This window comes from Olea europaea, unplaced genomic scaffold, assembly GCF_002742605.1.
Source record: "Olea europaea var. sylvestris unplaced genomic scaffold, O_europaea_v1 scaffold409, whole genome shotgun sequence".
In the NCBI taxonomy this organism is placed as follows: Eukaryota; Viridiplantae; Streptophyta; class Magnoliopsida; order Lamiales; family Oleaceae; genus Olea; species Olea europaea.
Window position 1 is genome coordinate 466,756 of NW_019260595.1, and position 22,330 is coordinate 489,085.

At 32.2% G+C, this 22,330-nt stretch overlaps 1 protein-coding gene and 1 long non-coding RNA gene across 3 annotated transcripts; both read right to left on the bottom strand.

Annotated features, from left to right (window-relative positions):
* Positions 1–2,066: 2,066 nt before the first annotated feature.
* LOC111387567 lies at positions 2,067–3,049 on the bottom strand. Its single transcript, XR_002701421.1, has 2 exons — positions 2,742–3,049; positions 2,067–2,445 (listed from the first exon to the last, which is right to left on the bottom strand). It is a non-coding gene; the product is annotated as an uncharacterized LOC111387567 (long non-coding RNA).
* A 7,586-nt stretch (positions 3,050–10,635) lies between these two features.
* LOC111387559 lies at positions 10,636–13,933 on the bottom strand. 2 transcript variants are annotated; one of them, XM_023012129.1, is made up of 6 exons: positions 12,926–13,933; positions 12,601–12,763; positions 12,297–12,473; positions 12,102–12,185; positions 11,694–11,775; positions 10,636–11,348 (listed from the first exon to the last, which is right to left on the bottom strand). In XM_023012129.1, exons 1-6 carry the CDS (start codon positions 13,279–13,281, stop codon positions 10,912–10,914), a joined length of 1,299 nt encoding a protein of 432 aa, XP_022867897.1. In that variant the 5' UTR covers positions 13,282–13,933; the 3' UTR covers positions 10,636–10,911. The 2 variants fall into 2 exon arrangements, with proteins under 2 accessions (XP_022867897.1, XP_022867898.1); XM_023012130.1 differs by lacking the exon at positions 12,102–12,185.
* Between the last annotated feature and the right edge of the window lie 8,397 nt (positions 13,934–22,330).

Sequence of the window (22,330 nt, forward strand, 5' to 3'; positions counted from 1 at the left end):
CGATCTACCTTCTACAGCCTCTAAGATCCGCTATCTTTTTCTAACCTCCTGATCTTATGCCAATTGTCTTTTCCAAATGAAATTTCAAGAACCTATTGTTCTTATGCTTTTCCTACGCTTAAAGTCCACCTCTCTCAATTCTCAATGAAAAAGTTCCTTCCTCAAAGAATTAAGGAAGCCGGGTGTTTTGGATTCTCCAACCTTTGATGTTTTTCCAAAACTCGGTTGCCGGATTATAAGATCAATATGAATGGATCAATGTTTGAAGCACTCCTTGGATCTCTCAAAATATGTTGTGAAAATGTTATGAAGATGAAGCACAATGTAGCAACCTTTAGAATTTCGTCCATGACTTGTATATTTATTTTTGGGGGCTAATAGCAATAGGTGTCACAGACCGTGTAAAATAGTCCAAAATCGCGACCTAGGGTTTGGCCACGTAACACTGTCATTCAAGCGACAGCTTGATGAAAAGTGAGCGACGGCTTTTCGCTCAAGAGACGCAGGGGCGACAAGTGAGCGACGAGCTTACTGTTTTTAACACTCGAGCAACAACTTAGCAAGCAGCTAGCGAAAATTCGACGAGTCTTCTACCTTGTTCCAAACTCAAACCCTAGACTAAGCCATCTATACAAATTGCAACCCAAATCCTTGACTTTTTACACATGATCAATTAAATTTTTTTTGTTCACAGAATTATCAATTACAAAATTGGATCTAACAATATGGGATCAAAAAAATTTGAATTTACGGATAATATTATTTTATTATTATCACTGCATTTTGTACATAAAAGAAAAGGAAGATAAAAAAAAATAATAGATTTTAAGTTTTCTGAATGGTACCCACCTCTTTGACGGATTTGATTATAACATATATTATGTCGTGGTATTCTAGTTAGGGAATTATGGTAAGCTCATGGTAGGTAATTTTCATTTTTGCTGGTGTTATATTTTAGTTAGGCATATGATGGCATTAAAGGAACATTCTGAAAAACAAAGGTTTGTGAATTATTATAGTCTACATGGCTTCTAAATAAAAAGTTTGAATTTTCATATAAGTTTTATGTTATTTGAGATGAATTTAGAGGATTCAATATACATAACAAATAGCAAAAATGGTGCCAGGAGTATAAAGGCTGTTCGAACCCTAGTCAACTTGAGCACATCCTGCGATTTACCTCCCTAAGCTGCTGAGGGGCCGGAAGTTCAGGGACGAGGATATAATCTGGCGTAAGCTGGGACACCTCGTTAAAAAAAAAAAAAAAAAAAAAAAAAAAAAAAAAAAAAAAAAAAAAAAAAAAAAAAAAAAAAAAAAAAAAAAAAAAAAAAAAAAAAAAAAAAAAAAAAAAAAAAAAAAATTATAGTCTGGCGCAAGTTGGGACCCCTCGTTAAAAAAAAAAAAAAAAATCAAATAGCAAAAATGGTGTTCGAACATCCACAGTATGTCATAAATTAACATGATGTGGGGGTGAAAAGAGAGGCTTATGTTCATGTCTTTGTGTTGTGCTATTTGTTTCATTAGTAACGAGGGTAAAGTAAAGTATCTTTTGACCATGCGTGAATAACTTTTAAACGTTGATTTTATTTCTACAAAGCATACTCTTACGGCATATAAAGTTATCTTGGTGAACTTGGCACATAAAGTAGTTTTTGACCGATGGTTGTTTGATTGTTCTAAATCCATGTTTCACTGTATATGCTCTAGAATTTGTTGGATTTTGACTTATCTTTAGTCACCAAAATAACATAAAGTTATTTTATTTAGTGGAAGAAAATCACAAAATATTATTATTCAATAAAATAATTAATAATATATTTGACATGAATTGACCCACCGATCGAATCATTGGGCGACCATATTGTTGAGATCAATATCCATGTCGGGTCGACAACCATACTTATTTGACAGCAAACAATTGTATTTTTTATTTTTTACATAATTACTTTTTTTAATTTCCAACTGAATTTATCGTTCAATAACATGTAATTGCCATTTAAACTGGTATGAAGCACGAGTTGGAATGAACAGCTTTACCCTGTGAAAGTTACATAATCAAACTAAAATATCCCAAGGAGACACATTCATAGTCCCAACTTTCAACTAGCTTGAAAAATTTTCATGTGGTACCAATTAGTAACAATTTTTAATGAGAAAAAAAAAATAATAAAATTACAAACTAGAGCTTGCTCAATTTTCTATTATCCCAGCCAACGAAACCACCTAAAATCAACGACATTTCACACACAAACGCAAGATAAAAATAGCCTTAATAATGTAAATTGCTATTCTTTCCAATCTTACAAACCATTCGCGGCTCACAATCACAATTAGTTACGGTCACCTGTGGGCCGTGACCAGTGTCTCTATGAACCTCAGCCCATCGAACCTCGGCGCAAATTTATTCTTCTCCGATGATGCGATAAGTGAATTTGTCGGAGTAGCCTTCAAAGAAGAAAATGATAGCGCAAATTTAATAAAAAGGCTTTAAACAAAATCAAATTTAATAATTGATTCTAGCTGGTCAAATATAAATGAACGAAACTGTAAAAGGATGAATAAATTTATATTGCCTAACAAAACGAAGATATTTCTGAGAGAAAAACCGAAGATAAACATAGGACTGTTAGAAATTGTACAATGTCACAAGTCTCGAAGAAATAATAAATTAAAGAAATCGTAATGTCGTGTAGATCGTGAAAATTTTGGTTAATGCAAACACATGACAGACAAAGAATTACCTGACGGGAGGAAGAATTGAATGTTACATCACGACCACCGGCGGCACGTGAGGAGAGCGCAGCGGTGGAAGCGGCGACCACCGATGCGACGAGAGTACAAGAGCCTTTCATCTAGACGACGTTGAATGATGCGAAGCGAGATCTATGTGAATGCAGTGGACGAAAACGGACGACGTGCCTTCGCCGGATCTCGACCCGCCTCCGTTTCAGTTGCCCTCCTGTCTATCTCCAAAATGTTTTTAACTTCTTCGTTATGATTCGGGTTTCTTTTCCGGGTTTTATATCATGAAATTATCGAGCGTTGGACCGAAAAATTATTACACGCTTCCCATATTTAACCCGATTTAATTTTAGCTATAGTTCCGTGGATAGATTACAAAATAGGCCACGTAGATCCTACGTTATTGCTTCCGCTAATAATGTGACACGTTTCAAAGGACCATTTTGCTCTAGGTGGTGGAAAATGATGCCTCGATTTACAGGGTGTTTGGAGAATATTCCTAATCATAATGAATATTACCGACAGTTATATTATGTGATAGTCATATATCAAATAACAAATCGTTACGTATATGTCACATAGAATAACTATCGATAATTCTCAATATGAATAGTATTATTCGTGTTTGGACGGAATAAATCGAAAAGAAAATATCATAAAAATTATAAGTCCCTTTTTTTGTTTTGTTAAGTCAAAGTCAACCATTCATTTTAGACATATATTTTATAGAATTCGCAACATTTTAACCAAACATTTTATATATGTTTATCAAAATTTACTAAAACTTTGATTTTAATTTCAACCAAACAGAGGCTAATATTTTTATATAATTAAAATATGTTGTAAACTTTATGAGATAATTATTAACTATTTAATCTTATTAAAATATTTAGATTATTATCTCTGTTGTTCTTCTCTACAGTTTTATACTCCGTCTTATAAATATATTTTTAATAATTTAGATGATAAAGCCATAAAGGTGTAGATATTTTGAAAGGAAAAAAAAAAAAATCACAAAAAGGATTCTGGTGCAAATTTTTTCGAATCAATAGTTGAGTCAACGTAGCGACTTTTTGGTATGGCTCATCGAATCCCCTTGAGTACCAATTGCAGGTTGGGGTGCCAGTACCTCTAAGGGCATGGTTGTTAATTTTTTTCATCGATTTTGACCGATTTTGTGTTTTTTGGTGCCGATTTTGTATAGATTAAAAATCACCCAAATCGATGTATCGTAATTTTAACCGGTTCTCTCAACCTATCAAATCATGATTTTTTTTTTTTATTGTTTCTCGTATTTTCTTCTAATTTTATTATTTATAAAATAATTATTTTTATCCAATATATTTATATTCAAAACTAATTTAACCAATATTTTTATATTCAAAACTAACTATTAAATAAAAATATACAAACTATAAATTTATTTATAAGCAAAAATATTATTTATTTTAGCTTTGTGTAAAAAATTGTTTATAAAATAAAATATTATTAATAGGACAAAAATTTACTTATAAAATATAAAAAATTACTTATAAGTAAAAATTCACTTTTATGTAAAAATTATATAAAATACAAAATTAACTTATAATTGTAAAGTTTACTTATAAGTAAAAATACTAATTTAAAATATTAAGTAAATATTTAACTTTATTTAACTTTTTAAGTTAAATATTAACTTATATGTAAAAAAAAGTTATGTATAAGTAAAGTATCACTTATAAGTAAAATAAAAATAAAAATTGCATACAATAAAACTACAAACTGAAAATTTTATTGAGGGACTTATATGTAATTGTATTCTTTTAGAAAACTTTTAGAACCATTTGATAATAATCTCCTAAGCATGGGTTGGACTGTTTTAAAAATCACTACTAAAAATACTTAAAACGATCCACTTATGAACACTCAAAATCAGCACTTTAAAAAATAATAATAAAAACAGCTCATCACTAGTACCCAAAACTCCCAAGCAGCCTTAAACGGTGCTGTCGAAGAGGTTGGAGGGTCCCTAAGAAGGAGGAACCAAAGCACGTGAATTTGTATTCACTATGATTTTTGGTAGCATTTTTCATAGACGAAGCTAATGATGCTACCAAATATCGCAATTATGAAAATTTAAGCCTATTGACAAAGCTTGAGTATGAACAGAACTTTCTGTACGGATAATATTCGCCAACATTGAAAAGGATGCCCTGCGTTATGTGTACAAATTTGACAAGTGAGGTGCTTCGTCACCAACCAAAGACAAGATCTCAAATAGATAACAAGCCCTTGGCTCTTCACCAATGAGGAATTGATCTCATCACACCCATGCCAAAATGGAGAGGCAAGTGGATGGAGGCTAAAGCACTTACCAAATTTGCAGAACCAATACTTCCAAGTTCATATGGAAGAATATCATTTTTTGGTTCGATATTCCCTACTCATTAGTCCCTGAAAATGAATTACAATTCAATAACAAAAAGGTCACAAAGCTTTGCGAAAAGCTAGGAATAAATAAACGCTTCTCCGTCACACATCATCTTCGAGCTAACAGTCAGGTCAAAACTGTTAACAAGACCATCAAGTACGCCCTTAAAAGAAAGTTCAATATTTCTAAGGATGCTTGGGTCGATGAGCTCCATCGTGTACTATGAAAAATTCAAACAACAAACTCTCCATGGCAAATATGCTGAATTAATAAGCCTGGTAGAAGTGGAACTCCCCTCACCTCCTCGTATTCACTTCAACGAGATCACAAGTGACGAGTTGAGAAATGAGGAAGTCAATTGTTTTCGAAGAAAGGAAAGACGAGTCTCAAGTCAAGCTCACTTCATACCAACGAAATATAACTGGATATTGCAATGCTAAAGTCTCCACTGGAATTGTTGAGTTATCATGGTAGGATAGTGTTATTACTATAATGGCTGAGTTCTTCTATATTAGGGAACTTTGGAGAGAGAGAGAGACCATTAAGAAGTCGAAATTGTTTAAAGATGTCAGGGGCACAAGCTCGACATCGGGAATGTGCCTTCCTTGTGATGTGATCATCGTGGGCCTTGATGATGCTCCAAGGAAGGGAGGCACCTCGGGGGAGAATAGGCTCGAGGGAAATTCGAAATTGGAGAGATCACAACTGCACTTAAATTGTACTCATTACTTTCTACTAAAAAAGCATAAAAAATGACCAATATTTTTATTATCAAGCTGTCATCAAAAATAAATTGAAGCGGGTGATACATAGTGGCACAAATTCTTGAACCACATAAGATCAGAGACCAAAATTGGACAAATTCAAATAGATTTTTTTTTTATATCGTAATTCAAGTAGATTTTTAATAGCATATTCACCCCCTCTGCTCTATGTTATGACCTTTATACGTTACAGCAAATGTTTTTGTTGACAATCCCATACCCGTGACCAAAACAATTCATCTGCCTGCTCCCAGGACACATCTCCAAATGGTAAAAGGGGAGGGTGGAGAAATTCAGCTTTGCTTGAAACTGCTGCGTCAAGGGTTCGAATCCTGAAATATGGATTTGGCTCTTGGATAAGTGCAAGTGTACAAACAACCTTCCATCCTATACCCTTGAAGGCATAATCTACGATTTACCTCCCTCGTGATATTCTAGGACAGAGGTGGTGGGGCCCTTGGAATTCAACCTTTAATTCATCTGCCTGCCATACGTCACTTGTCACATTTCCGAAACCAAACTAATTAATTGCGAATTTGCATGTTGTGGACCCTACCACCTTATCACTTTAATTCATCTGCCTGCCATACTGCCTTTTTACAGCTATGCTCCAGCAAGGAACATCAAAAGTCCATCTGATGCAGTCCAAACACGCGACTTGCGGGACACGGCTACTTATTATTATTATTATTACTCGGATATTTGTGGCGGAGATTAAAATTAGGCTCCATTTGATTTTCATTCTTTGATCACAAAAATTAAAAATATGATAATTATTTATCAGATTAAATCATCATATTTGATTTTTTATCTCTTATATGAATCGCGTAACGATTATATTTTTCATCCTCATTCTGACAAAAATAGGTACCAAATGGCGCCTAGATTTTTTTAGTGAATTGTGAGAGAAGTTTTAGAAACGTGTGGTTAAAAAGTTGTGAAATTAATATTGATTATTTGACTTTGACTTAAATTAAAATTAGATTTTAATCCGAACCAAGCATGCTCTAACTAATCTTTTAGTAGAGAATATTGATACATTCTCGTTTGAAATAGGATTTTTTATTTTTGTTGTTTATAGAATGAAATTTTATACGACATCGTCGTTTCCCAATTCTCTTGAACTAGTTTCGATTGGATTGAGCTAATAGATCAGAAAAGAATTCTTCGAGTAACTGCCACGAAGAGGTTGATAAACTTAGAATAAAGTTATATACAACTATAAGCATGGTCAAATGTTAGATATGAGCTATGGTACAAACATATCCTATAGTTGGATACCAGCTTTTGTGAAAAATATGAGTTTTATATATGGTAATTTTTTGGAGAATGTATGGCACTATGATTAAAATTAAAGAAAAATTTTAAATTTACATATAAAATTATTTTATTGAGAGAATGTATAATTAAAAATGACTAATACTACTTGCACATAAATGTTTACAAACAAATGAGGTGTCAAAAAGAAAGTGAAATTTTTTTTGATCCAATCATATTTACCACATCATGTATATGTAAACCATTATGTAAACTTATTATGTACATGTAATAGAACCAATTAAAAACAAGTTTAAAAAAATGAGTTTTTATAGATAATGAAGTTCAAACAGGGACTTAATAGGCACAAGTGTACCTAGTGTATTTCATATGAATGAGTTGTTGCGTCGGTGGGACTCTTTTTTTTCGGTAAATGTGAAATTTTATAGATCAAAATTAATTTACAAGTACACTGAGTATACCCGAAAAATCAGAAAATAAGTTACCAATACATGTACACCGGGCATACTCAGGAGAAAACAAATAAAAACAGATGTACCAACATCGGTCTAAAGGCCGACTTCAAAAGATTCAAATTGAATCAAAACATACGAATACAAAGTGAACATAACTTTATAGATGGAGTATAAGATTAGTCATTAATCTCAACAAGGTATGGATAAGAATCCGTGTGTGATGGATTGATTTATATTCCATTAGTATCTGATGTAGAATCTATTTAAACAATCAAACTAGGATTAAGAAAGAGCAGAGGAAGCAGAGAATAGAAAAGCAAAAGAGAAGAAGCAACGATAGAATGGATAGAGAAGACAGGAGAAGAAGGAGAAATTAGGGAGAAGGGGAGAAGGAGGAAGCCCTAGGCAACAAGCCAAACATTTTCATATTCTTCAATTCATCGTCTTCTTGGAAGTTCAATACAAATATATAAATAATAAAAATAAATCTAATAGTTATTGGGTTTGGACCAGTCCATAATACGAACCCAACTAATAAAGCAAAAATTAATTAGTCCAAATCAAGATAAGATGATGATGCCCTCATCGGTATCCTCCAATGATCTTGTAACTTCTCTTTTTCTTTAATGCATCATTTTGTTCAAAAAGAAGAAACGGCGTGGAAATCAAGTTGATGATAGAGCTTGCAGCCGACCATGAAAGAAAATTGACTTCATACATGTATTTGAATAGTCAAATGGCGGCTTAGGTTGATCACTATCTACAGGCCATGAGAAATGGTCAGATACAGTTTCTCAGACAGACCTTTTCCTCAATATTATAGTAAAGCCAACGCGAACTGTTTCAGAAGTTGCCATCCTCTTTATTTTCAAGATTATTCCACCCTCCTCATCCTTCCTATATAAATAAGTATGAACTATCCCTTCTTGTATATCCTCCATCCTTTCTCTAATATTCGTCAAGAAACCAATATTTCGATCAAACGATGAATTCAATATTCAGTTCATTCGATGCCTTTTCTGCTGAATTCCTTGGTCAACTGGTCAGGACATCTGTGTCTTGTCCAGAACCCTCGCGAAAGCAAGAGAATCAGTTAATCAAGGAAAGACGAAACATCGGTGGACAAGGAGATAATGGTAAGAAGTCGGAAGAATTAAGGAAAACACAGCCGGCAAAGGGTGCTCGGTTTGCACCGGAGTTGGACGGATTGTACTGCTTTGAAACCTTCGTATCTTATTGAATTGCTCTGGGTTGCTATGGCAAGTTAGAAATTAGCTAATTCGGAGTCTGTAAGATACATATATATCTTCAATTTGGTTCATTAATATTCTTTAATTATCTCCGAAAGGCGAAAACAGTTCATTTCTACCGTCAGTCTGTAATATAATTTTCCAATATAATTATATTAATTAAACGTGGGTGTGGCTACTTGATTTGTATATGTTTGCACAAATCTTGTTTATCGATAATTTTGTTAAATAGCGAAGTGTTTTCTATATCCTATTTGCCAAATATTAGAGCATCTTCAATAGCGGTTAAAGTAAATTTAAATCGCGACTTAGAGCATGTTCAATGATGGTATAAAATCGAGTGTAAATTGATATTTTCAAATTTACTTTTGCATTCTTGTTTACATTTTGGTGGGTCAAAATTTAAATTTTGCTCAAATGAAAATATATGAATTCACTTTTTCTCTCGTGTATATAACGAAGATGTAAATTTATATCATTTTTTTACATTTTCCGTCAAAAAATACAATTTGTATTTCCTTTGCATCCCTCTATTTACCGGTTAGTTGGGATATCTAAATTATAATTTAGATTTATTTTATACCACGATTGGAAATGCTTTCAAATTTTCAAAGTGGACGAAAACATCTTCAATAGAGAGATGCAAAGAAAATGTAAATTATATATATATATATATATATATATATATATAGACACACACACACACAAGAGGTAAAAAGTGAATTTAAATCTTTTCATTAGAACAAAATTTGAAATTAAATCTATAGAAATGTAAATGAGGATGCAAAAAAATTTTTAACATATCGATTTATACTCAATTTTACGGTATTTAACCTTCACGTGACTCTACAGACCAAGGGTTGGCTGCACTCGAGCACTGCAACTGCAAAGTATTAAATACGTTATCATTACAGTCATAAAATATATTAAAACTCCTACTTTTAATGTCCACTGACCCCCATTTTTACCTGCATATAATCTCTTAAATATTTTAAAACGGATTAAAATATATAAAAAAATTTAAATATCAATCTTTTATCGTAATTTATAACGTGAAACATGTTTGTAAACTAGTGACTAAATGCGATCTGATTTCAGTGTGTTAGGCGCATCGGCAGAATCCAGCTTTTCACCACTAATCACTGAAGAAGGAAGTCTATCCCCGCAACTGGAGTGGCCTTTATCTTTCCAATGCACTAATAGACAGATTCAATGTATAAAATATACGGTGAATAATTCGTCGTTATTCAGTCCTTGTTTGGGATCCATTTTAGTGATTAAAAAATAATTAAATTTATATATAATATTATTTTATGAGAGAACGTGCGATTGAAATTGAATTTAAAAAAAAAAAAAATAGAGCCAAACATAGGTTTAGCAGCCACAGTCATCCAAAATACGAATTTCAAAGCCCAAGATGCACTCGATACTAGAAATCGTCAGCAATATCATTAGATGATCATGATCGTCAATCAATGTGACTATCATATTATTATTCAGGGCTTGTTCAGTAGTAATTATGAAAATTATTTTTTGATCATTAAAAAGAAAAGTGAATTCTACGTGTGAAAGAACAAGTAAAAAGTGACGGATGAAATAGTGAAATAACAGTCAAGATTTGATTTTTTTTTGGGTGAAAAATTGCTAGCAAACGGGACCTATAAAATTCTTTAGTAGGGAAATTTTCTTGTCATGCAACAATACTCTGTGACAGAATTTTACTTAAACAACAGTAATAATCAACTTCTCAGGACAGGTAATTTTGATTCACAAACAAAACGACTGAAAATAAGACAAGGGAAAAAGTAAATCAGCATGAAATTTCCAATTTTCAAGGAATGCCAACATTTCTATCTTTTCTTGACCTGTAGCCGGCTACCTTAAGGCTCAAATAAAAGATAAAAAGAATACATTTTTTCTTCTACAGAGGACTAAAGCCTCACATTCCTTGCTCCCCTGAAGGACAAGCCAACCAGGATGGCATCATTGGGTCGATGCTCATGTCCCAATAATTACAACCTTCTACCAATATTAGCAAACCTTCTGGCAACTCCAAATATAACAGCCTTGGTCAAGAGCCCTCGATCCAGACTACAAGCAAGGACAATGGCTCCCCCGACAATTAGGAACTTCGGTATATTTCTTCCTGATGGCTTACTTTCTGAATCAAGAGCTTCGACTTCTGATGAAGTGCTTGTGCTCCCCAAGGAGTCGAGGGTGTCAAGACTTACTTTAGTGTTAATCTGAGCCATGGAAGCACAATGAGAAAGTGAAGCTCCAGATGCTATGTGCTTCTGGTAGGCACGCAATGCGGGATCGATCTTCTTCACAGCCCCCCACATACCTTGCCTAATACCAAGTTTTGCAATTTCCCAAGGTATACCCATGTCTTCATGATGGAAAAGTAGAACTTCACATGCAGTCAATTGGCCGTCTCTCTTTGATTCAACTGATTCACCAGAAAACTTACTCATGTTAGTGGCCGATGCAATTATCAGTCAGCAAGATTATCTTTTCTTGCACTTCTTATTTGTTTATTATGATTCAGGGAAAATGGTCTCAATTTCTCAACCACTTGGTTTTTATGAGAAAGGTTGTGTGTATGGAATTGCAGATGAACAAGTCCTTTTCATCATGTAGAATTATATTAAGTCAAAACGTTCTTCAGTTTCTTGTACTATGCCTTTAAGGAGTCACCATTAACTTTTTTACATATGAATTTAACAAGTCCGGTAGCTCGGCCAGCAATCCTGGCATTAATTGTAATGGAACTATGGCATGGAAAGTTAGATACCTGCACGAATGCACCAACTCGAAAAATACACATCCACACGTCTTGGTTTATTGCGACGCGGCAGAGAAGAGCATGGAACGGCCTATAACATGGAGCAACTTTGCTTAAGTAAGAATATCCCAGAAAGCATAAATCATTAAAATTATAATGTAAAGATTCCGGTGAACTTATGGTATCTCCAAACGACTCAAGTGGTGAGTTTAGATAGACAGGTAAAGCAAACCAATAGCATTCTACACTTAAAATAAGACAGCCAGTTTTTGATAAAACAATATACATAACATATATGTGTGGCTGCTATGGTTAGAACTGATTCTCCACGGCACAAAGTGGAATTCTTGCCACTTTGCAAAATTTTCATATGATTATCAAATTTTATATGTCAAGAATGGTCATCTATTCTCCTACCTTTGTAAGACAATAATATGATCGTCCAGATTCCCAAATTCGGCGACCTATGATATATTCTCTGTCACTACAAAAGAATGGAAACTGCACCACAAGAAATGTATCTTATAAATATGCCTCAAACGCAAACCAGAAGAACCATTAGCATAAGCATAAGGATAAGCATAAGCATACGAAAAAGAAAGCTCTTCTTACCTTCCGTACCCACTGAACCATCATGGTCCCTGTGGTGGGACATTCTTCTAAAGTTTCAGCATGTACAAGCATGTCATCCCACTTAGCTCGGAATTCATCATCCCAAAAGAAATCCCTCACCATTTCAGGAGTGGCATCCTCATAAACAGTTCTGCTACGATATTGTGGAGGTCCATTCTAGGAAATGAAAATAAAAATTGCAATTCATTAGTTACAACTATCAGCACTTATAATTTAAACACAAATCATATCCTAAAGTCGATATTGAATGGTCAAATAGAAAAACTTGAGAAGAAAAATTTACCTCAGGGTCTCTTCTCCAAGCTTGATAGCTCATATTGGGGGTTGACCTATCCATCATCTGAATCCAAGCAGGTCCTCCATCTTTTTCCTCAACTAATTGATGTAAATCTTTAAGGTCATCCTCATTCACAAGTCCCGTTCTTTCCTTTTCTAACTTCGATGAACTGATTGCACAGAATTCAACTTCGTAAATGATTCAATAGGGGTTCAAGTATTCATGTCAAAGAATTAGCTTAACTATCTATCAGCTAAACTAGACAAAATTAACAATTAGCAAAATTTAAGTTCCAAGAATTTCAAGAAAGTAGAAAACTATCCCAACCCACCTGCAATCAGGACTTGGAATTGAAGGCGGAGATGAAGTATCTTTCTCAAATCCAAAATCAAAAATCGAAGAAACGCAGCTGGGAACTTGTAGTTTCAATGAATTCATGCTTGGTATTGAAGGAAACTGCAAAAAGACCATCCCTGACCCGGAAGAAGAAGAAGATTCTTGTTCCTTTGCCGTACAATCAATAAGATCCACCTTCAGACTAGCCCATTTGGGCTTCCAGGCCCACCCCACCAAAACTCCAACAAAAACAGCTATCCAGATGGGAGCCATGAACCCCATCAGCTCAATCATCATATCTCCAATTGTGGGTTTTTGAAAAATCTCAAGGAAAGCCGAAATGAAAGCCATTACAGGATAAAACAAAATCCCTAAACACCCAGATACAGGGAAAAATCACTATTGAAAAGAATAAAGAAAAAAGAACTCCTCGATTCAATCGAATAAAGATGTAGCCTTTAGGCACAACGATGACTCAAAGGGTTCAAAAGAAAAAGATAAACCCACAAAACTCAAAATTTAGTAAGGATAGAATAAAAGAAATAAGAAAAAGATAAGTCCCAATATATAAAAATGGATCACAATAAATTATTATATCACTTATGGGTTTTGCAGAACAGAAACAGAGAGAGAGAGAAACAAAACTGGCTGTGCATGAAGGAAATCAAAAGATTGAGAGGATAAGGATGTGAGAGATTAGCGGCATATAAACGAGTTCGAATTGCCGTAGGCCCCCTTTTATTTCTCTTCACGAATGGTAATGATTTCCCCTTTCTCTGTCTAACATTTGGCAGTTTATTGAATTGTATCTATTGATTTTTTAATACTTACTCTCAATGCTGCTGGTATAATATCTGCAACTATTCTCTCACCCTTCCAAAAACAAGTATAAATTATTGCACCAACAAAAATTGCAACTCTAAAATGGAAATGAAATTGCCAAATAGAGATTAGAAATCCTAATGGAGAAGAAGAAGATAACTCTGCCAACTTGTAATTGATTTCAGAATAAGAAGACTAGGTCTGGTTCAATTAAATAGTCTTGAGAGGTGGGTTTGGTGGTTATGGTGTCACATCATTAAATTTTGAAGTTTTTGCAAAAATGTTGATTTGATTCGGACTTTCTGTGCATTTTGTGGTCTGTGGTCTACGCGTTCTAATTTCTTACTTTTTCATGTTTTGAAAACATACGTTTTGGCTAACATATATAAAAAAAATTGCGTGATTTACATGATCAGCGTTTCTCTCGTTTATTATAAGAAGAAATATTTTTCATGAAAAATATATTTTTTTACTCAAATTCTGACTTTTATGCTATTTGACTGACATTTTTCCCATAGAAAATATATTTCTACTTTTTGATCATGTAACCTTATTTTTCTCAAAATCAAGGAAAATATTTATTTTAGAAGGAGTAGGATTTTATTTTTCAGAGAATTTACTTTCTTATCTATTCACTCTCATCTATCCACCAATAAAAATCGGACGAATATAATATTTTCTATATTGAAAATTAAATTAATCAAATACATTTACTTGACAATTTTCATGCAAATAAGTTCTAAGCAATTAAATTACCTAAAATTTATTTTCTTTTTATACAAATTCTATGTTTGCAATTAAATGCACATTTAATATGAACCTCAACTGGCCCCTCATGGGGTGATCGAATTGGTGGAGTAGGTGAGTGCGAAAACCTTTGGTCACAAATTCTATTCCCCTACCAACACTTTATCGGTCAAGTTTATCGCACAGAACTTGCCTAGTGCAATTTACCTGACTGATGTAATTTGCAGGCTATTGCGTCAGTCCAAAGATTTACCTAGTGCGCACTCGAATGATAGCGGCTGCGAATTCCCCTATCATATAAAAAATATATATGTGTATATATATATGGACCTCAACCGTGTACAATTTTTCTTCTTGCTATATGTTAGATAAGCAAGTTTAAATAGCAATAAAAATTAATAACAGAAAAAGAAATTAAATTTTTTATTTTATTTTACTGTTTAATCAAATTCAATCGCACAATCATAATACATCCTGCACTTGATTATAGTCAAGTTTCAGCTCGATCTAACATCAAGCAAAGAGTTAAAAATTATCAATAATTTCAAACTCTTACCTTGATCGAATTTATTTTCGTGCATTTCTTTATTTACATTTCTATAAATCGTTAGCCTATCAAAATTTTCTACAAGTAAAAAGTGAGTTGCCGGATTTTAATTTACGTACGAATTTTACCAACATAACCTACTAAAGGTATGAAGGCATTTCAATTGTTTTTAATAGTTCCTCTCCAGTTATATATATATATATATATTTATTTATTTATTTATTTTTGAACTACTCTTACAAGCTATTTATATTTAACACTTAATTTTATTACTCTAAAAAATATTTATTGTTTTTTTCTATAGTTTCTTTTAACTAACTTTTTTTTTTAGATTATTATTATATTATTTTCATACATTAAAAATTGAAATATTTTGAATGCATTTAATTATAGAAAATATTAAAATATAAATTTAAAAAGTCTCTTAAAATATGATTTTAATAGTTACATTGGTCTTTTAAGAATTTGGGTGGTCAAATCGAATAAGCGTGGTTGAACTTTGAATGACAAAAGCTCATACCAGCGTGTAATAATTAATTTCATCAATTGAATTGAACGTGATATTTTTCAGAATTTATAATTAAAAATAAATGTGACAAAGTGATTTTTAAATTATTACTTTCAATCAAGGTCTAAACATAGACTTTTTTCCTTAAAAAAAAAAAAAAGCGTTTATATGTTTACATGTGCAAAAATTATTGTATATATTGGAAAGTTATATTCTTTTGTTGCTTTGCGACGAAAATAAATAAATTATTTGTAGACAAAGCTTTGGTTGAGAATGGTGTGTGATTAATAATTGAAAAGTTACTAAAAATCAAATCAATTTATATTTTAAGAAGCATACTTTTTGAAAAACGTAGTTGTGTTGACAATCACGGGGACATGCTGCAGATTACTGTCAACAAGTCTACCTAATTCCCCCTAACACAAACAAAGTTTAATAAACTGAAATTTTAAAATAATAATAATAATAAATAAATAAAAATCGAAATTTATTTGCAATTATATTTTAATTACACTTAAAATCTCAAGCTTTGTTCATTATAGCACTTATTTCTCATAAAAATAAAAAAAATTCTCTTATTAGTTAACATATCTCATTGTTGATGATGATTTCTCAATTTGTATGCTTTGAAATCAACTAAAAGTAATTTGTGAATAAGTCTTTTTATCCTCTCTAAATGGATTTTTCAGATGAAAATTGTTGTCAAAGACGAGATATACTAGTTAAAAAAATGTTGAAGATAAAAATTCAACGAAAAAAGTAAATACTATAAGTGCTACAATGAGAAAACCCTGAAGACTTTTGATGATGCAACAAGTAAAAACTACGATGTTAATATAATTATTCTTCTATTAAAATATGGTCATTTTAGACATGTAAAATGGTTGTATTGCCCTTTTATCATATTATAATCTTGGCAATTTGGGTAAAGTTGTTGAGGAAGAGTAAAGAGTCTAAATTGACAAAAAACCATGTCAATTTTGATTAGTTTGACCAGAGGCTGCTCAAATATCTTGAGGGCCTTAAAATTTTTAAGTGGGTTTTAAATGATAATCATCTAAAAGAATTTTATTGAGAAAAAATCACCAACTGTAGTAAACGATAATTAATATCGAACAGAATTAGTGACGGCAATATCATCACTGATCACTTATGCGCATCTGTCATGTCAACAATCACAAAGAGTTATTCAATTGTCGACCACCAATGAAGATACAATTATCCTTATTCAATTTTTTCAACATCTTATCGGTAATTTAGGATTTTCTTTTATTTGTTATTTAAATTAATACAAATTTTATTTTATTACAATCGAAATATTTCTTCCTTGTTATTAAGTTCCATGTTTTAATTACTTTATTAATTGACGCAATCCCCATGACAAATTTAGTATATTAAAACATTTAACTTTATTTATATATAACTACTAACGATAGACAAACTCCCGGCAAATCCAAACACCATCAGCCCCATCCAAGGAAAAGCATGATATGGTGACCATGGTTCCTCGCATGTGGCAGTAGTCCTTATTGTAATTTATTGTTCAAACTTATAATGATAAGTGTTTTGTAATAATCAAACATCTATATGATTGCATTCAGTAAGTACAAAAATATCGAAAACAAAAAGAAAAAGAAAAAATGGCCTAGGTGATTGCCTAGGCCATCGGTCAGGCTGTCGCCCAGTTGAGCGATTGGCCACCCTACTTTAGTGTGGCCTGATCGATCACCCAGTTTTATAATTTAGGCGATCCCCCAGTTCGAAAATCGGATTATTTTTTGGTCTATTTTTTGAAGTCTTTTTATGGAAAAACTCAACTTTTCATGAGTCATCGAGATCTTTCGTGATATATGAATGATAATCTATAAATAGGAGATAGATTTCATACTTTAAACATAATTAAACCACCAATCTTGAGATCATTTCCATACTCGAAAGAGGTTTTCAAAGTGTATATACATATTCATAAATAATACTGTTCTTCAAATTCTAAACAGAAAACACAAGTGTTTAACTGTTTATTCTTCTTCTAGGCTTGTTCAATTATACAAATCATTTGCATTGAGTCCTTTTAAGCATCAAAATTGTTAGGATTTTACGCACTGTCAGACAAAAATGACTAAAATTAAAGAGTTGTAGAAGTCAATGAATTGGTGGAAATATCGTATAGTTGAAGTAGGAAACCTAGGGTTCGAGTTTAAAACAAGAGGAAGCTGCGCGGATTTATGCTAACCTATCGCCCAACTCATGCTTGACTTGCAAGAATAAAAATTTTCCCCATCCTGTCACTGAGCGATGGTGGAAATATCATATAATTGAAGTCGGAAACTTAGGGTTCGAGTTTGGAACAAGAAGAAGCCACTGGATTTACGCTAACTATCACCCAACTCATGCTCGATCGGCAAAAATAAAAACTCTATTGTCTACCTATAGCTGAGCTATTGCTCGAGCGACAAACCATCATCCGCTTGTCACTGAAATCTCGCTCAAGCGACAGTGTTGCATGAAAAACCTTACTTCGTGTTTTTTAAGAGTTTTACACGACACTTCTACTATAAATACCCAAGGTATTACATGAAATTTAGAGTGGTTGTTCATTATAATACTTCTCCATATCCTTACTTGAAGAATCAAGAACACATCCATACATTGATTTCTATCCTTCGATTCTTGAGATCATACAACCACTTGTTGGGAAAAAATATCAAAGTTCCATAATCCAAAATACCCACTTCCTTAAGACATCGATGAATGTACTTTTTCAATAGCTTTCAAAGATTGCTGATGATTGAAGGATGTTGGACTACAAGCAAAGGAAAAGAACAACAATTGGTTGTTTTTGATGATCCACAAGAGATAGATAATTCCAAAAAATCGAAAGTATGTGTAAGTTGAGCACGTTCTCGCAGGTCTTGGAGATTGCAGGAATTAATTCAGCGAGTCTAGTGGAATTTGCTAAGCTAGATCGGACTATAACTTCACATTGTCTATATAGTGGAGGTTACTAGCTTAGCTCCAACGATTTTACCCAGCTGGATTTTTTCCGTCAACAATATTGGTGATATTTATTGCTTTCATACTTATTGTTTGTGGCATTCAAACCATAGGATAAATTGAACTGTTTGATTAACCATCTAGAAACAATTAAAAAGTGACTTATTGCTTTTAATTGATAATTTTAATTTCGCAACATTCACCTATTCACACTCTCTAGGTGATTTTAGGGTCGAACCAGTAGTTTTTCAAAAATCAATCATTTTATTGTTAAATTATTATTCCTTTTACCTACTGACTTTTTTTTTTCATAACACTATTTTTTTTTTATTTATTAGCGACAGAATTTTCATCAATAAAATAAATTTATCAAAAGAAAAGAAGTCTGATTTTAGTGTAAATTGTATCTAAGAAACACGATGTATTTTGAATTTTAATTTATTTCATTGATGATAACCGCTAATCAATGGTTTGAAAATTTTTTAGAATTTCAAGAAAGACGGAAAGGGCAAAAAGCGTGGAAGATCAAATATTGAATAAAAAATAAAGATAAAATTTTTGAACCTTGGAAAATGCCTAAATGGCCTTATTCTCAAACCAATTTTGAGTTTGACAATAATGTCGAGATGTTATGAAATTCATGCAAAAAGAAAGAGCGATTATCTAAATGAACTAAAAATTCTCGTCAACTCGTTGAACGAGAATGTCTAGATAGTCCAAAATTCGTACAAAAAAAGAAGAAGAAATATTGGGGACATTTTTATTTTTCAAAGAGAATGATTTTATTTGAAAAAATAAAAAATTGAAAATTATTAAGAAGCCCGAAAATAGTAGCTAAAAACAATTCATTTTCTCACCATGAAAGTGTCCTTCAGAGAAGATTTCCTCTTTTTTGGTAAGATAATACAAGAAAATAAATTTTGAAGTTTAATCCAACTATAATTTATTTTAGTATTTAAATTGGGAAATGGCTATTGATATGATTTTTCAAGTGTAGTTCTCAACGGTATTTGTATGTTTTCCTGAAAGAGTAGCATACTTTCTTTTGAAAATTGTTGCTGTTTTTATTAAGAGAAAAAGTATTATTCAGCTTGTACTTCAATAAAATTTATCGTACAATGGTAAAAGTAAAATGTCACTTTGCCCGAAAATGTTTGACATTCGAAGTGATCGACCCTCAGAAAGTTCGCAAGTTCCACGTGAATTAAATAATGTCAGACCCCTAAAGTGTATGTGTGTTCGTTCTCTCCTATGATAGCTATTATGTTGCTCTAACTCAGTCCATATTTCACAGTTGTATGCAAGTATTAATGACATTAGGCAATAAATTTAATTAAAACAATTTCAATTTGCACAACAATGGATTCCAAATTTTATTTTTCAGTCTATATCGTTGAATCAATATGAAAATCAAAAGTCAAGTCATTAATTCAAAGTGAAAGACAGAATAAATGCAAAAGCTGGATGTGGCCGGACATTAAAAGATATATAAGTTTCAACGAAGAAAAAAATTTATCATTGAAAATTTTAATTTTCGTTCTTGTTGATCAATGACAATTAATTTCATTAAGCGTTCAACGACCAATATGAATGGGGTAGTTGAATCATATACATTCACGACGTATCTATTGTTGACATTATTTATTTATTTATTTTTGCATTTTCGTTAAATTGTATTGAAATATGCATTGGGAGAAAAAAGAAACTAATCATTTTTGAATTTGTTAGAATTCCCCTTTCTATCCAGCTAGTTTGATGAAAGACTTTATAATGCCCTTAATTTAGATACATTATTATTGAGGTGGTGTATGAAACCTTGAGTTTGTCAAGTTTTGGCTTGAATAATTGCATGTAGAACGTCATGTTGTTAGACCAAGATTCAGTCTAGCAAAATATGACAAAGTTTACAAGATCATAATAGTGTTCTTCTCAAAATATCACTTACGAACCACCTTAAATCAGAACTAGAGGTGGACAAAACTTCCGAACCGAATCAAGTGATTATTTTTAAGTTAAATACTCAAATAGGTATCAGAATAAAAAACAGGCGAGTGTTCGATTCGATTTTTGGTTCTAAATCAAGAACCGAAGAATCGAAATAAGAACCAAATGTCCCTAATTTTTTAATTAATTTATTTTAAATAGATTTAATTATTATATTTTTTAAAATAAATTTGCTAAATAGTTAATTTAGCTCAAACCCAAAGATATGATTTTCCTATTTTTAATTTTCAGTTCAAACCCAACTTAAACAAGTTGATTTAAGTTTTACTGAAGTCTGTTGTTTTACCGTAGTGCAATTTCTATCCATTTAGAGAAATCGAATTGAAACTCAACAACGTCATTCTTAATTATTGTAAGCTCGCTATCTTCCTCTTCCCGTGATTTTAATAATCAAATTTATAAAAAACTCAACAAAGAGAGACGCAAAAGACACATAAGATTAAACTATGTTATTTTGTTAAAATTAAGATTAAACATGTCATTAGTTGAATTAATATAGTTTAGTAAATACTAAAAAAATTTAATTATAGTACGGAACTAGAGAAACGAATGGAACCAAACAGAATCGAACTGAATAAAATCGAACCCGAACGGTTCTATGATTAAATTTGGACCCGACAGTTTCACATACTAAATACTCGAAAATTTCGAATCCGATTCGATTCTCGTTAGAATCGAACCGGATCATGCCCAACCTTAATCAAAACCCTAAAGATTCATTTAGACAGTGAATTTTTACAGACCAAAAAAGGAATATAAAAACCATCAAAAAATTTCCCCAAACTCTAATGATAGAAGAATGATTCAAAAAAGAAAGTGGAGTGGATTCTAAATGTTTCCAAGTCGATTAGGCATTTAGTAGAAGTCTTTTGAACCAGAGCCATTCCACGGTGACAAAATATTTACGTGTCAGAATATAATAAAAAGTACCAGAAGCCTCAAACACCACAATTTCTTTTTGTTATATCACTTTTTAATAGTCAACAAAATTTTCACCTCCAAAGAAAAACCTATTTTGAAAATTATCAATTCTTCTTTTGGTGTACTAAAGTTCAATAACATTTGCTAGTAGTCACACTCGTTTCCATCTTTTTTTCATCATATTCGTGCCTTTTTACATTAATTAAAAGTTACGATATTATAATTATAATCACCTTTTATATTCTCTCGTACATTTGTTGTTGACAATAATGGATACCACAATTGACGCTGTCAAAATCTGGTCCATTAATATTAAAAATAATTTTTGAAATGGACGAATGTAATATTAACAAGTATGATTGTCAATCAATGATTGTACAAGTAGCATGACCTTTCCATTAATCATGTATGAGAAGTGCTATACAACCAGATTCATTTGAACTGAATTTGAACAGGTTACTCACAAATGAGATGGGTCACACCCAATTAAAAAATGGCACAAATAATATCATTGTGAGTAATCTGTACACAATCCGTTCAAATGAATATGTTAGAATAGCTTTTTCGATCGTGCATTATAACAATTTTGACCTTAAACATTGTTGTGATGTTTATAGCAAACCCTACATCTATGTCATAATCTAGTACGTGCCTTTGAAATTAAACACATGATAATCACTATGACAATTGAGATTGATGCCAACGCCGTCCATTCTTATAGCACTAACATCACAACTTTCGAAGGGACCCCACCATTGGTCACTTCAATCAACGTATTCTTCTTTTTCATTATTTCCACAAGTTTGGTCACAACCATTGAGACTAAAAGAGATTAGGAAAAAATAGACCAACCCTCA

Coding starts and splice junctions, on each gene's coding strand:
- LOC111387559 (XM_023012129.1), bottom strand. CDS start 13,281: ATGGCTTTCATTTCGGCTTTCCTTGAGATTTTTCAAAAACCCACAATT. Junction 12,474..12,600: donor CTTGGAGAAGAGACCCTGAG/GTAAATTTTTCT, acceptor TTCATTTCCTAG/AATGGACCTCCACAATATCG. Junction 12,186..12,296: donor TGGTTCAGTGGGTACGGAAG/GTAAGAAGAGCT, acceptor CTTGTGGTGCAG/TTTCCATTCTTTTGTAGTGA.